Here is a 13,916-nt window from a genome sequence, read left to right on the forward strand (position 1 = left end):
TTCCAAAAATATGTCCGCTAACGTTACTAGAAATCCACAGCACAGCCAATATTTCACAGCATATAAGAAATGTGTTAGCTGTTAACCTGTGGATTTCCCGTTCCACAACCCCCCTTCAGTACCTCTGCGACATCCCCTATCGTCCCGACCCATTTTGGGAACCACTGCATTACCGCATAGATACACCAGCGGCTACGCGATTCAAGCGACAGAGTGTAGCAGCAAGGGATACGAGCGATTGAGGAGACTAGAGTATGTCCGTACAGGCAGAAGGCAAAGCATTCAAGCATTCCCATTGGCTGTGGTCACTGGCCTCTATACAGTCATTGGCTTTTGCGGCTTGTCGCAGAACCGCGACATAGAAAGTTGAAAAGATTTCAATTTCAAACTGTCGCGCTCGTCGGGCAAATCCCTCTAGTCTCCAGAATCGCTTTTGTCGCGTGACTCAATACAAAGTCAATTACTTCCGTCGCTCGACTCGCTCAGATTGCCGCTGGTGTATTTCTGCGGTTAGAGTGTGTGCTGCTTGAAGAGAGAAGCTTACTGCACAGGCATACATATTCCCTGTTTACAGTAGCTACACTGTGCCCCAAGTGGTGTCTATTTATCTCTCCCAGCAGCAATCATCATCCCTTTTTCATCAATGATGCACTCTTAGAAATAAAGGTACAGAACTCGTTGCTGTGGCAGTACCCTCAAGGGGAGTACAATTGCGTCGCTTGATTGGTACCCCCAAAAAGAGGTGACAGATGCACATTGGTCGCCATTGCAAGAAACTAAACGCACCTCTTTTTTGGGGTACCAATCAAGCGACCCAAAGGTACTCCCCTTGAGGGTACTGCCACAGCGACAAGATTTGTACCTTGATTTCTGTGAGTGATGTTGTACCTGTGTTTGTTGTGAAGATTGTCTATCATGTAGGTTAGAGTTACGTTTAAGGAGATTCAAAGGTGAAGGTGCTCCATCTGTCAGTTGTGGCACTGCTGTCACAACATTCTGACAAAGTGATACCTGATAGCCTATTAGTCCAAGAGCCAAGATGGTTATATTTATGTGGTTGAGACGAGGTTCAATGGTTGTTTCTGATTCAGAAAATTGTGAGGAATTCAAAAATGTGTTATCTCTGTTGTCTCCGTCTCTGTCTCTCTCTATGTCTTTCTGTCTCTGTCTTTGTCCCTGTTTCTTTCATTCTCTTTCTCTTTCTCTGTCTCTTTACCTTCGCCAGAAGGTTATGTTTTGCCCGCCGTGTATTTATTTGTGAATATGTTTGTTTGTACTTCGTATAACTCAGAGAGAAATGAGCCAATTTTTATGAAATTTGGGGGGATGATTGGTCATGACCCAAGGAACAATCGATTAGTTTTTGGGAGTGATTGGGTCAAAGGTCAAAGGTCAAGGTCAAAATGTTTGTTTGTACTTCGTATAACTGAGACAGAACTGAGCCGATTTTTATGAAATTTAGTGGGATGATTGGTCATGACCCAAGGAACAATCGATTAGTTTTTGGGAGTGATTGGGTCAAAGGTCAAGGTCAAGGTCAAAAACGTAAATTGAGCCGATTTTTATTAAATTTACTGGGATGATTGGTCATGACCCAAGGAACAATCGATTACTTTTTGGGAGTGATTGGGTCAAAGGTCAAGGTCAAGGTCACGAAAAGGTCAAAAACGTAAAATGAGCCGATTTTTATGAAATTTACTGGGATGATTGGTCATGACCCAAGGAACAATCGATTACTTTTTGGGAGTGATTGGGTCAAAGGTCAAGGTCACGAAAAGGTCAAAAACGTACATTCAGACAATTTTTATGAAATTTACTGGGATGATTGGTCATGACCCAAGGAACAATAGATTACTTTTTGGGAGTGATTGGGTCAAAGGTCAAGGTCAAGGTCACGAAAAGGTCAAAAACGCTTTTCTTTGCCAAGCACTATAGGCCAGAACAACGTGTGCATGCGGAATTGAATAAGAGGTCAAGACTGGGCCAAAAATGTAATATTACGATATTCCGGTCCGATTTACATGAAACTAACACCAACATTTGGAGAATGTTATGCCCCACACTCTGAAGATGGCCAGAAAAAAATAAGTGGCGTAGGCGAAGGTCTGCGCTCTACCGAGTGTCCATTCTAGTTTTCTGTTTGTATCTATCAGCTTACATATGTGTATATGTGTGATAAAACTGCTCTTGTCTTTCCTAATTGTTTTCTCCTTGCTCTCATCTCTTGTGTGAATTTGTGAACCACGAAGGCCAGAGAATGCGTGCACATCAGTAGCACAGGTGCTGGACCAAAACAAAAGATCGCTGAAAGGAAAAATACAGGTCCGCAACACTACACTTTGATGAAGGACTGAGAGTCAGAAACTTTGTTTGGAAGCATCGAATTTGTGAACCACCAGCACCCACAGTACCACTACACCCACACATCCCTCTCCACCGGCACCTGCTCCAGCACCAGTCCAGGCGAGTGCTTGGTGAGATCAGGTTTCCTTGGTGACAGGTCACGGCCCGTTGGCATGGTGAGGCATGCCCACCCCTCGCTGAGCTGCAAAGGTGTGCCAAGGGGGCTGACTCATCCTCTGGCTCTCAGCCACGCTGCTGCCTCTTCTCTCTTCTACTCTCCTCTCTTCTCTTCTCCACTTCTCTTTCCCTCTTTTCTATTCTCCTTCTAAGCTATTCCCTTATCTCTTCTCCTCTCTTCTCCTCTCTTCTCTTCTCTTCTCTTCTCTTCTCTTCTCTACTCTACTTCTCTTTCCCTCTTTTCTATTATCCTTTTCTGCTATCCACTTCCCTCTTCTCCGCTCGTCTCTTCATCTATCTTCTCTTCTCGTTCCCTCTTTCCCTCTTTTTTTTCTATTGTCCCCCTTTACTCTTTTCGCTTCTCTTCTCTTCTCTTCTCTTCTCTTCTCTTCTCTTTTCGCTTCTCTTCTCTTCTCTTCTCTTCTCTTCCTCTCTTGTCATCTTCCATCCTCTCTTCTCTCCTCTCCTCTTCTATCCTCTCTTGTTCTTCATTATCTGCAGTTGTTGTAGCTGCTGCTAAAGAGCCATTGGATGAATGCCCACCCCACCCCTGCATAACCCAATTCCACCAAACCAACCTACACACCAGCCTGCCGCTATTTTGACATTACATTACACTTAGCTGACGCTTACGAGTGATTCTACGATTCCCCTACGCTTTTGGCAAAAGCAAAATGTCAATTATCAGTATTTTCTTTCAACTAAATGACCTAGATGTTTACATAGTGCATATATTTAAGTTTCCAAACTAACCAAATACTTAAATCATTTGATAAATACTCTAATGAAAGCGAACATTTGCTTAATTATTTTGTCAACAGTGTTATGGACAAATACTATGTCATTTCAAACATATATAAAAATACTACAGAGTTGAAACAATATATGTTTGAAAGTGCTTATGTCCCTTAGCAGTAATGTTGTCATTAATCTGTGCAACTGATATAGAAAATGTGATTGTTGAGCTTCATAAGTAGGATTTTATGAGTCACTGTGATACAGACTGACACATTTTTCATCATAAATCCCTGTAACGTCTGATTTGAATATAGTCACCCTCCTTACACAAGACTTCCTTCTCCAGAGATAATCCCTAGTGTATGTTCATAGGATTTTTCCAACACATAAGGGATCAATAGCGCAAAAACACTTTCAAAACAGTCAACCGTGTTACTCAACTGTGTTACGGTCAACAGTGCAGGGGAACAAGTCGGCACTTTTTTAGGAGAAAAAAACAGAGCAGACAAACCCATCTCCCTAGAACACAAATTATTTTGTTTGTTTGTCTGTCAATATGGATATAAATTGGCAAAAACATACTCCTCCTCAACTGTTATCAGTGTTGCCAGATTGGGCTGGTTCCCGCCCAATTGGGCTGCTTAGGATGGCCGTGTGCGGGTAAAAATAGCATCTATCAGAAAAACCTTCCCACTGCCATATAAATCAATAGAATTGGGCGGGTTTTTAGGGCGGATTTTGATCATTTTTTTGGGCTGGAAATCATCAGCCTCATCTGGCAACCCTGACTGTCATACTTAATTGTAACACCATTGACGGTAACACCGTTGACATTTCAGCCATTTTTATGGTGTTGTGCTAACTGAGGACCTCAGAAGTTCCACCACAACACCTTAATCAATTCATGTATCTGTATGCTTTATCTGTGTTTTTCTACATGTGATTTCTAATTCAGATTCTTATGAATATGTTGATAACACAGTTGACAGGCAATTTTCCCGCTATGAGAACATGAAAAAGAATGGATTAAATTATGGAAGGATGGAGCTCAAAATTTACCAAAAAGTCTTCCCGTATCCTGCCAAAGAGGTTATGACATCACGTGATGTTATTCGTATGGCCTAAGACCAAACCATTACTGATTTATGGAGGAGGTTTCAGACCGTGTGTGACACGGTTAACACAGTTTTCGTGGACACACACAAAATGGCAAATTTCATGTATAATGGAAAGGACAGTGGTCTTTCTGACAGTTTTGTCATATTGTGATGATTACTGTGAATCAACATTTGCAATCGTCTTGGGCAAAACAAGTTTCTTTACATGCTAATATAAAGACTGAATCTGACATTTGGAAAACAGGACGGCATGAAAACGCCCAAAACCAGTATTAAATATTCATTCTTGCTGAGGGAAATAATGCTATGTCTACACTTTCTGTATTATATGTGTAGAAGCTAAGCCTACCGCTTGAAGCTCCTGAAGTGTTGCTTGATTTAACACCAATCAGACGCGCTTGCTCGGCAGGTGGAAACGAGTATGCATGAATAAACAATCTTGACGTCTTCTTGCTTTTGCGTAATTTATTGCGTCTCACCACAGTTAAAGTGCATCCAGTTGCAGTACATTCCCAGTCAGCAAAGTCCACAATAATCCATGAAACGAAAGTAATAGGCACGACAGAAAGTTCTCATACATACGCCGAGGCGAAGCGGTCAAAACTGTATGTGCTCACCTCCGTCAGGCAACACCTGTCACCTGAACAAAGGTTCCCCCTTATATTGCTGTGACCCCAATAAGAAGGAAAGCGCCACCCAGTGGACGATTACGGCATGACATGAAACAAAAAGAAAATAGAAGGAAAACTGGCTCTTACACCCCGGCCCCTAATTGCAATGGTTGGGGTACAAACATGACAATTCACATAAAAACAAAAAGAGCCAGTGAAAGAAAAACAGTGAATGCCAGATCATGGGATTACCCCTGTTGACACATAATTGCTAGCCCTGTCAGACTGCTAATTTGGAGCTTCATACAGCAGGCAGAGCTTGGCAACAGGCCTTTCAATTTTGTTGTTCTTGGTCTGGAGGCGGACTGAGCGGACAAGTCCCCATTTGTCAGGGTAGGTTTCCAGGACTCTTGCAAGTGGCCATGAGCCGCGTGGGGCAGTGGGATCCATAATGATGACGATATCTCCTTCTTTGAGATTCTCCTTGCGGTCATTCCATTTTTGCCTCTCCTGAAGCATTGGAAGGTATTCACGTATCCATCGCTTCCAGAAAAGATTCGAGATATATTGAACTTGTCTCCATCTCCTCTTGATGTACAAGTCATGATCCTTGAACAGCCCTGGTGGTAGGCATGGCTTTCCTTTCATTAAGAGGATGTGATTAGGAGTCAGAGGTTCAAGATCGTTTGGGTCATCGGACAGCTTGGTGATAGGCCGGTCATTCAATATGGCCTCTGCTTCACACATGACTGTGTGGAGTCCGTCATCATCCAGCCTCTGCTGCCGAAGAACTGAATTGAGAATTCTCCTCACCATGCGTATCACACGCTCCCAGACACCACCGAAGTGCGACGCTGCTGGCGGATTGAAGCTCCATTTAACCCCTTGTTGTCGCAGTGCTCCTTCAATTTGTGTCTGGTTGAGGGATGACAGCGCCTCTCGGAGCTCTCTCTCTGCCCCTATGAAGTTGGTGCCATTATCAGATTGGATACGGACAACCTGACCTCGTCTGCAGATGAAACGGCGCAGCGCATTAATGCACGCATCTGTATCCAAGGAGCTTGCAACTTCTAAGTGGACCGCTCTACTAGACAGACAGGTGAATATTACGCCGTAGCGTTTGACTGTGCCACGACCTTTCTTCACCTCTATCGGTCCAAAGTAGTCAAGGCCTACATTTGTGAATGGTGGGTGGTCTGGAAGTACCCTTTCCTTTGGCAAGTCTGCCATCTTCTGGCCCATCATCTGAGCATGATATCTCCTGCAGACACAGCATTCGGCCACAATTCTCCTCACTGCAGAGTTGGCCCCTGTGATCCAGTATTTTCTTCTCAGCGTGGACAACATGTGATTGCGCGCACTATGGCCAAGCCGTTGATGCAGGTCACGCAGGAGAAGAGTTGCCACATGTTGACCTTTAGCCAGAATGAGTGGGTGTTTTGCTTCCTCTGGCAGTGAACCTCTGGTGAGTCGACCTCCAACTCTTATGAGCCCGTCCTCCAGTCGCGGATCGAGCTTGTGGAGCACACTTTTCTTGCTGACCGTCTTCCCTGCAGACAAGACAGCTATTTCTTCTTCAAACCTTTGTCGCTGACAGAAGCGAATTATAGCGGTCTCAGCCTCCGACAAATTCTGGATAGTCAACCTTCCTTTGGGTTCAGTAGAATCCTGTGTGCTGCTGGCAGCAGCTGGCTCCTTCCTTCTGCGAGCCTTGTACAGAAGTAGCTTCCTCAGCCTCAGAAGCCAGGCTACTGTTACTTTCAGTTTCCTCCAGTCTGAGAAGTAGCTGATAAGATAGCTGGTGCTGTCAGAGGATGCATTCACGGTAACTGCATTCACCACAGCATCCTTTTTGACCTCTGGGTCGTCCGGCTTGATCGCAATGTCCACCACGTCACATGGCCAATCCTGTTCTGGAAGACGCAGCAGCCTTGGACCCTGTATCCACCTGTTGTGATCAATGAACGGTCGGACCCTCAGCCCTCTGGACGCCTCGTCAGCTGGGTTGTCTTTCGTGCAAATGTAACGCCATTGGGAAGGTGTGGTTGACTCTCTTATGGTCGTGACCCTGTTTGCCACAAAGGTGTGGAAACGCCTGTCCTCGTTTCTGATGTACTTGAGCACTGACGTGCTGTCTGTCCAAAAGACAGATTCTTGTAATGGGATCCGAAGCTCAGCTTTCAGCATCAGGTCAACTCGAACCGCAAGGACTGCAGCCGTCAATTCTAAGCGAGGAATGGTGACAGTCTTTAATGGGGTTACTCTGGCTTTACCCATCAGAAAGGCAACATGAACGTCATTTTGGGTGTTCTGCATTCTGAGGTAAGAGACTGCACCGTACCCTGACTCACTTGCATCTGAGAAGTGATGAAGCTGAGCTTGGACAACATCCCCAAATCCTTTGGGCTTGACGCATCTTCTGACATGGAACTCAGACAGCATATCCAACTCCTCTAGCCACCTTGTCCACTGATGAAGAAGATCTTGAGGTATGGCGTCATCCCATCCCACAGTTCTCCGGCATAGCTCTTGCAGCATTTGTTTCGCAGGCAACATGACTGGTGCAAGGAAGCCCAGGGGATCGTAGACTGAGCTGGCGACAGAGAGCATTCCTCTTCTTGTGTAAGACCTTTGAGGTAGGTCCAGCTTGAATGTAAAAGTGTCCTCTTCGACGCACCACCTTAGGCCAAGAGCTCTCTCGACAGGAAGTTCATCGCGGTCCATGTCGAGTTCCTTCAGGTCCTTTGCTCGCTGGTCCTCAGAGAGCGCTTGCAGGACAGTGCGGCTGTTGCTGGTCCATTTTGTCAGAGTAAACCCTCCTTTCTTACAGAGTGTGGTCAGATGTTTCACCATTGACAGAGCCTCTTCCTCAGACTCCACACTCTTAAGGCAGTCGTCAACATAAAAGTTCTCCTTCACTGTTGACACCACCTCTTCTGGGAAGTCAGCTTGACTGTCATCAGCCGTTTTCCTCAGAGCAAAGATGGCACAGCTCGGAGAGGAGACAGCACCGAACAGATGCACAGTCATGCGGAACACTGCCACGTCTTTGGTGAGATCACCGCCAGCCCACCACAGGAAGCGCAGGCAATCTCTGTCCTCCAATGGGACTCTGACTTGGTGGTACATTGCCTGCACATCTCCCATGATAGCCACGGGATGCTGTCTAAACCTCAGAAGAACTCCAAGCAATGTACTATTGAGGTTGGGGCCTTGCAAGAGCTGCTGATTCAGTGAGGTTCCCTGGAACGTTGCAGCACAGTCGAACACGACTCGCAGAGTCTTTTTCCTGGGATGGCGAACACCGTGATGAGGAATGTACCAGACCTTGCCGCTGCTGCCACTCAGTTGCTTGGCAGGTACTTCCTCTGCATAGCCTCTGCTCACCATCTCAGAAATGTTGGCACTGTATTCCTCAAAGAGTTGCTTGTCTCTCAGGAACTTCCTTTTTAAGCCTGTTATTCTTTGCTTTGCCACAGTGTAGTTATTGGGCAGACACACACCTCGTTTGAAAGGCAACTTTAACTGGTAGTGGTTGTCTTGGAGAATCGCTGACTTTTCCGCAATCTCCATGAACTTCCTATCCTCTCTTGACAACCCCAACTCTTCTATAGCCCTCTCATTGAAGTCATGGTTGTATTGATTGGTCAGCATTTCCTCCAGCCTTTGCACAGATATCCTATTGACCGATGCAGATGTTTGGTCAGCACTCTGAGTGCAATTCTCATGCACTGGACCAGAAACGACCCATCCAATCGCCGTTTTCAGTGCATACGGGCCCCTCCCACAGCTGTTTATGACTTCCCAAGGCTCCAGTATCTTGGGCACATTGCTGCCAATCAGCAAGTCGACACCAGCCTCTATCTTGGGAACGTTGACTTTCGCCAGGTACGGCCACTGCACCAGGTCTCTGGTTGTTACGATGTGCTCAGTGCTTACGGGCATTTTCTTCTGTGTCAGAGTCTCTGGAAGTTCGTAGAATGCGTTGCCATTAATGCCAGACACCTCCAAGCCGACAATTGAGTATGACGGCACCACTCGTTCTTGCCCCATTGTTTGCAGGAGGAGCTGCGTTCTTCTCCCAGTGATGTGAAGCTTTCGCATGAGCTGCTCTGAACAAAAGGTGGCTGAGCTGCCAGGGTCTAAAAATGCATATGTCTGGATTACTTTGTCACCTTTAGCAGATTTGACTTGCACTGGGAGGATGGACAACAGACAGCGATCCCTTCCGGCCCCTGTATGTGCACATATCTCTGCAGATGTCTGAGACCCTATAGGCCCAGCAGGTGCTGTGGATGCACTGGCCTGGACCTGTGCTGCAAGTTTGCTGTTTGTTGCATCACTTCTGTCAACATGGAGAGTAGTGGGATGTGCTTGACCACATGTCTCGCAGGTCAGACGCTGCTCACAATTTCGGCTTATGTGCCCTGGACACAGGCAGCCAAAGCACAATCTGTTTTCCTTTAGAAAGTCTATTTTGTCTCTGCGCCTCATGCGCTTCAGCTGCTCACAGCAGTCGAGAGAGTGGCTTTGAGTACAACATGCACAAGTTGGATCTGCAGCATAGCTATGCCCGGATGAAGTGTTCCTCGAGCCTCTGGCCTGTTCGGACTCCACAGGTGCAACGGTTGTGGCAAAACTGTTTCCTTTAGTCCTTTGCTCTGTATAGGGCTTTGGCCTACTGGCAGCTCTTCCTCCATTCACTGCAGGTGGTGGGTCATTAATGTTGCCATATAACGGGTCAGACAAGATGCTAACATGCCTTTCGACCACTTTGACCAAGTCGTCGAATAGGGCCCTGCTGCCTGTTGCTTCCAAGGTGTCATGTGCAATGGTCCTCCATCGCTCTCTGAGCTTATATGGCAGCTTGCTGACGATTGCCCGAATGTTACTTGGCATTTCCAACTCCTGCATGTAGTCTAATTCGGTCATGACATTACAGCAGCCTCTCAGGAAGAGAGAGTAGTCCTTCAGTGCAGAGACATCTTCGTTTCGTATTGGAGCCCACGATAAAGCCCTTTCAATGTACGCTGTGGCGACTTTGTACTTGTTGCCAAAGTGCTCCTCTAGCAGATGTTTTGCTGTTGCATATCCTTGGTCAGGCATCATGTGCAAACAACTACGAACAAGCTCCCTAGGCTGCCCCCTGGTGAACTGTTCCAAGTAGTACAAGCAGTCACTTTGGCTGGCTTTTTCCTCCACTCCTTGCTCAAATGCACGCATGAATGAAATGTACTGGAGAGGATCTCCATTAAACAAAGGGATGTCTCTTGGTGGCAGTGAAGCTAGTAGTTGTTGTTTGACCAGTGCAGATGTTATTTCATTTTGCCTTTGCATTACTGAGACAAGGTTCGGTGCTGGTAGGTTGGTGGCTTGTGTGGATTGTAGTCCTTTGCCCAGAGTGTGCTGAGTCTGCATGTTGAGGTTGGCGTATTGCTTTGGCCTAACTGTGGGCTGAGCTCCGCTTTTCTGCTGTGGCGCACCTTGTGCCTTTGGGGGCGCTGACAGCACAGGCTCCTTGTGCGTGGGTTTCCTTTGGGATGGATACATGAATTCATCTGCCTTTGGGTTCAACTGGTGTGATGTTTTCCTGGTATTTTTTTCCAAGTAGGAATTCATTGCATTGGATGCTTTAGCACAGCTGCCTTTGTCAGAGGACTGGAGAACTGCAAGCTTAGCAGTGGATTCGGCAATCATGGTTTCCAATTCCTGTTGCTCCTTTTTCCTTTTTATCTGCTGTTCTTGCTCTTCAAGGGCATGCTTGTCCTTTAAAGCAGCCAAACGCGTGAGCAGTGCTGCCTTCTCCGCCTTTGCCTTGGTTGTAGAGGATGCTGTGCTAAGTCTACCACTATTACCACTTTTCCCTGACCGTCTGCTGGGTACATTGGAGATGCTATCTTCAGGGTTAACATCATCAATACCAGTGGCAGCATCACAAGTTACATTTTCATCACACTTTGACACCCATAATTGCACTTTGGGAATAAAATCATTATTAGCAATCATTTTGGCTTTAAACCACACATCATGTCTGTCTTTCTCTTCAGTTGGCAACATACTCATTAAAGATGCATGAAAACCTTTTGCTTCGTCACATTTTTTCAACAAATCATTAAAAACACTTTCAACCTGTTTTTTGTCATTTTTCTCCATAAAACATTGCAACACATCCCTAAGTCTTGAAGCATTATTCAACACATTTCGCCTGTCATTTTGTAAACGTTCGAGTCTTTCAGCAAGCGCTTTGGGTGTTAATTTGACCACTCTTTTTTGTTTGTCATTTTGCGCATCGACATTTTCAATGTTCGATTTGTCAGACGGCTCCTCGGGCCTGTTTACAGCGGTATCTTCTAGCATTATTACGGTAATGCAAAAGGTTTCGAAAAGTTCGCAAAGTTCGCAACGAAGTGAACGAGTTCACACGCAGTGGAATAATCCGCGACCAGCGTTTCCCCAACCCCAGTTGTCACCAATGCATTGGATTTTACCCCACAATGTGTGCACACAAACTGAATGGCCATTCATTCGTAGGTAGCGCTACACATACCTTTCGTCGGGCGCCTTTACTCCAAAGTACCGGTAGACCTGGCAGACTTTCGGCGAAAAGGTCTTCCTCCACTGTGTTGATACAACGTTGAGATGCTGAAGAGGGCCCTCGCCCCCGGTTCCGTAGTCAAGTCAAGTCTTCCTGTACATCCATCCAATCGCACGATGAACAGCTAATCCACTTTGGAGAATCTTGATCCGTCTCGATGGCGCGAGAGCCAGTTTTGACTTGAGCTGTAGAAGCTAAGCCTACCGCTTGAAGCTCCTGAAGTGTTGCTTGATTTAACACCAATCAGACGCGCTTGCTCGGCAGGTGGAAACGAGTATGCATGAATAAACAATCTTGACGTCTTCTTGCTTTTGCGTAATTTATTGCGTCTCACCACAGTTAAAGTGCATCCAGTTGCAGTACATTCCCAGTCAGCAAAGTCCACAATAATCCATGAAACGAAAGTAATAGGCACGACAGAAAGTTCTCATACATACGCCGAGGCGAAGCGGTCAAAACTGTATGTGCTCACCTCCGTCAGGCAACACCTGTCACCTGAACAAAGGTTCCCCCTTATATTGCTGTGACCCCAATAAGAAGGAAAGCGCCACCCAGTGGACGATAACGGCATGACATGAAACAAAAAGAAAATAGAAGGAAAACTGGCTCTTACAATATGAAAGATAAATGTTTTCTAATGTCCAAAACCTAATTGGATGCAGTTAATAAGCTTACTTCGTGGAATTGGCATATAAAATCCACGGACTTAAAAGTGTAGGCGAATTAGAGAATCACTCTTACAGTTCTTTTTTTTAAGTACAGGGTATTGGTTACAGTCCCTGGAGCTGTGTGGGTTAGGTGCCTTGCTTAAAGGAGCAGTCAATCCTTTTTTGATTTTCACATATTTGCAGTATTTTCAAGCATTATTCATGAATGTGCATATCATTTCCTTCTCGGTGCTTTCAGTCCTTAGATTTATTGGATCAGAATTATTAGCATAGCTTAGCATAATCACTGGAAGTAAATGGGGGCATTAGCATCAAGCCACAAGTGATCACATGACAGAATTAAATAGCTGTTTTGCACTCTGGTGAAATTTACATTAATTTTAAAGTACATTTGATGGTGGTTTGTTTGCCCCCATAGACTTGCATTGCTACGCTTGATTTGGCTATATAGTATACCAGACATGTGGACTCGAGTCCAGTGACTTTGACTCGAGTCAGACTCGAGTCAGCGGTGTGAAGACTTGCGACTTGAAATTTCAAGATCAGAAAGGACTTGCGACTCGACTCGACTTGCACGCCTTTGACTCGGGACTCGACTTGGACTTGACAGTTGTAACTTGCAATGACTTGGCGTGACTTGCCACGTTTGGTCTATTTTTTTTTGTAACAAGTCAGACCCTTGTTTGCGGAATACAACAGCCCCCCCCCACATTCTTTGTTTGAATCACGTCATTGCTGTAAGCGGTGCTATGCAGCCTGGACGCTGCGACCAGCGGCAACAGTGAAACACCATCTCCGAGTCTCCAGAACAAACACAGCCCACATTTTAAACCATCGCGGAAGTTAATTTGTCTCCCTCTCTCCTCAACTCGTTTTACATTCTTGTAGCCTATGGAAGTTTGATCTTATCTCTGATCTGGACACTCTGATCAACAAAATATTTTCTGTCAATGTTGTAGGAAGAGTGTGTGGTGGGGAGTGTGATGTGCAACACGCGTCTGTAGGCTACACACCAATGCTGCATTGTGCGAAGCATATGCGTTTTGAGATGTCTGAAATCAGTTGAAAAACAATCTCCCACCTGCAGTAGCCTATGAGACTAAGCTGGATGAGGTAATTTGCTGGTTGTGGAAGAGTTCGCCATAAAGTTATTAATGGAGCGTCAGACAATGGAGATGCAGATTTGCCAACCGAGTTTGAGCATAGCCTACACAGCTAAAAGTAGCCTAGGCATTGTTCCTACGAAGTCGGACAACAAGTTAGAGCGGAGCATTGCGCAATAAGCATGCATTTGCTTTTGGGAAATTTCCGCCATTCTTGTGGACGAAAGAAATGTGACCGGCAAGTTGAGGGGACTCCAGTTAGGAGACAGCTGGCATAAGTTCACGCTTGTAGTGGGTTAGAGTCAAAGTTTAACCGTGTCTTTTAATAGCCTATTTGTAACCTTATTAAATGGGCATCAGGACGCTATTTCACAGACTAACTCACTGGGCACATTCAATGCGTCTAGTCCATGGCTAAAGAAACGCAACCCGACGCACGCTATTGCTGAGCGGTGCGAGACATGCATGGCTCGGCTTCCCGTGGATAAAGCGCCCTGTGCCCAACCTATCTCGCGCTGCTCCCATCTTGCGCTCGTGAAACTTGTATCTCATGGTGTCGACTC

The 13,916-nt window shown here is 45.8% G+C and overlaps 1 protein-coding gene across 1 annotated transcript; it reads right to left on the bottom strand.

The window, feature by feature from the left end:
* Positions 1-2,413: 2,413 nt before the first annotated feature.
* Positions 2,414-8,623, bottom strand: LOC134460379 (uncharacterized). The gene is made up of 3 exons (XM_063212812.1): positions 6,570-8,623; positions 5,801-5,996; positions 2,414-2,545 (listed from the first exon to the last, which is right to left on the bottom strand). The coding sequence occupies exons 1-3, from the start codon at positions 8,558-8,560 to the stop codon at positions 2,414-2,416; spliced, it is 2,319 nt and encodes a 772-aa protein (XP_063068882.1). The 5' UTR covers positions 8,561-8,623.
* Positions 8,624-13,916: the final 5,293 nt, after the last annotated feature.

This window comes from Engraulis encrasicolus, chromosome 12, assembly GCF_034702125.1.
Source record: "Engraulis encrasicolus isolate BLACKSEA-1 chromosome 12, IST_EnEncr_1.0, whole genome shotgun sequence".
Classification (NCBI taxonomy): Eukaryota; Metazoa; Chordata; class Actinopteri; order Clupeiformes; family Engraulidae; genus Engraulis; species Engraulis encrasicolus.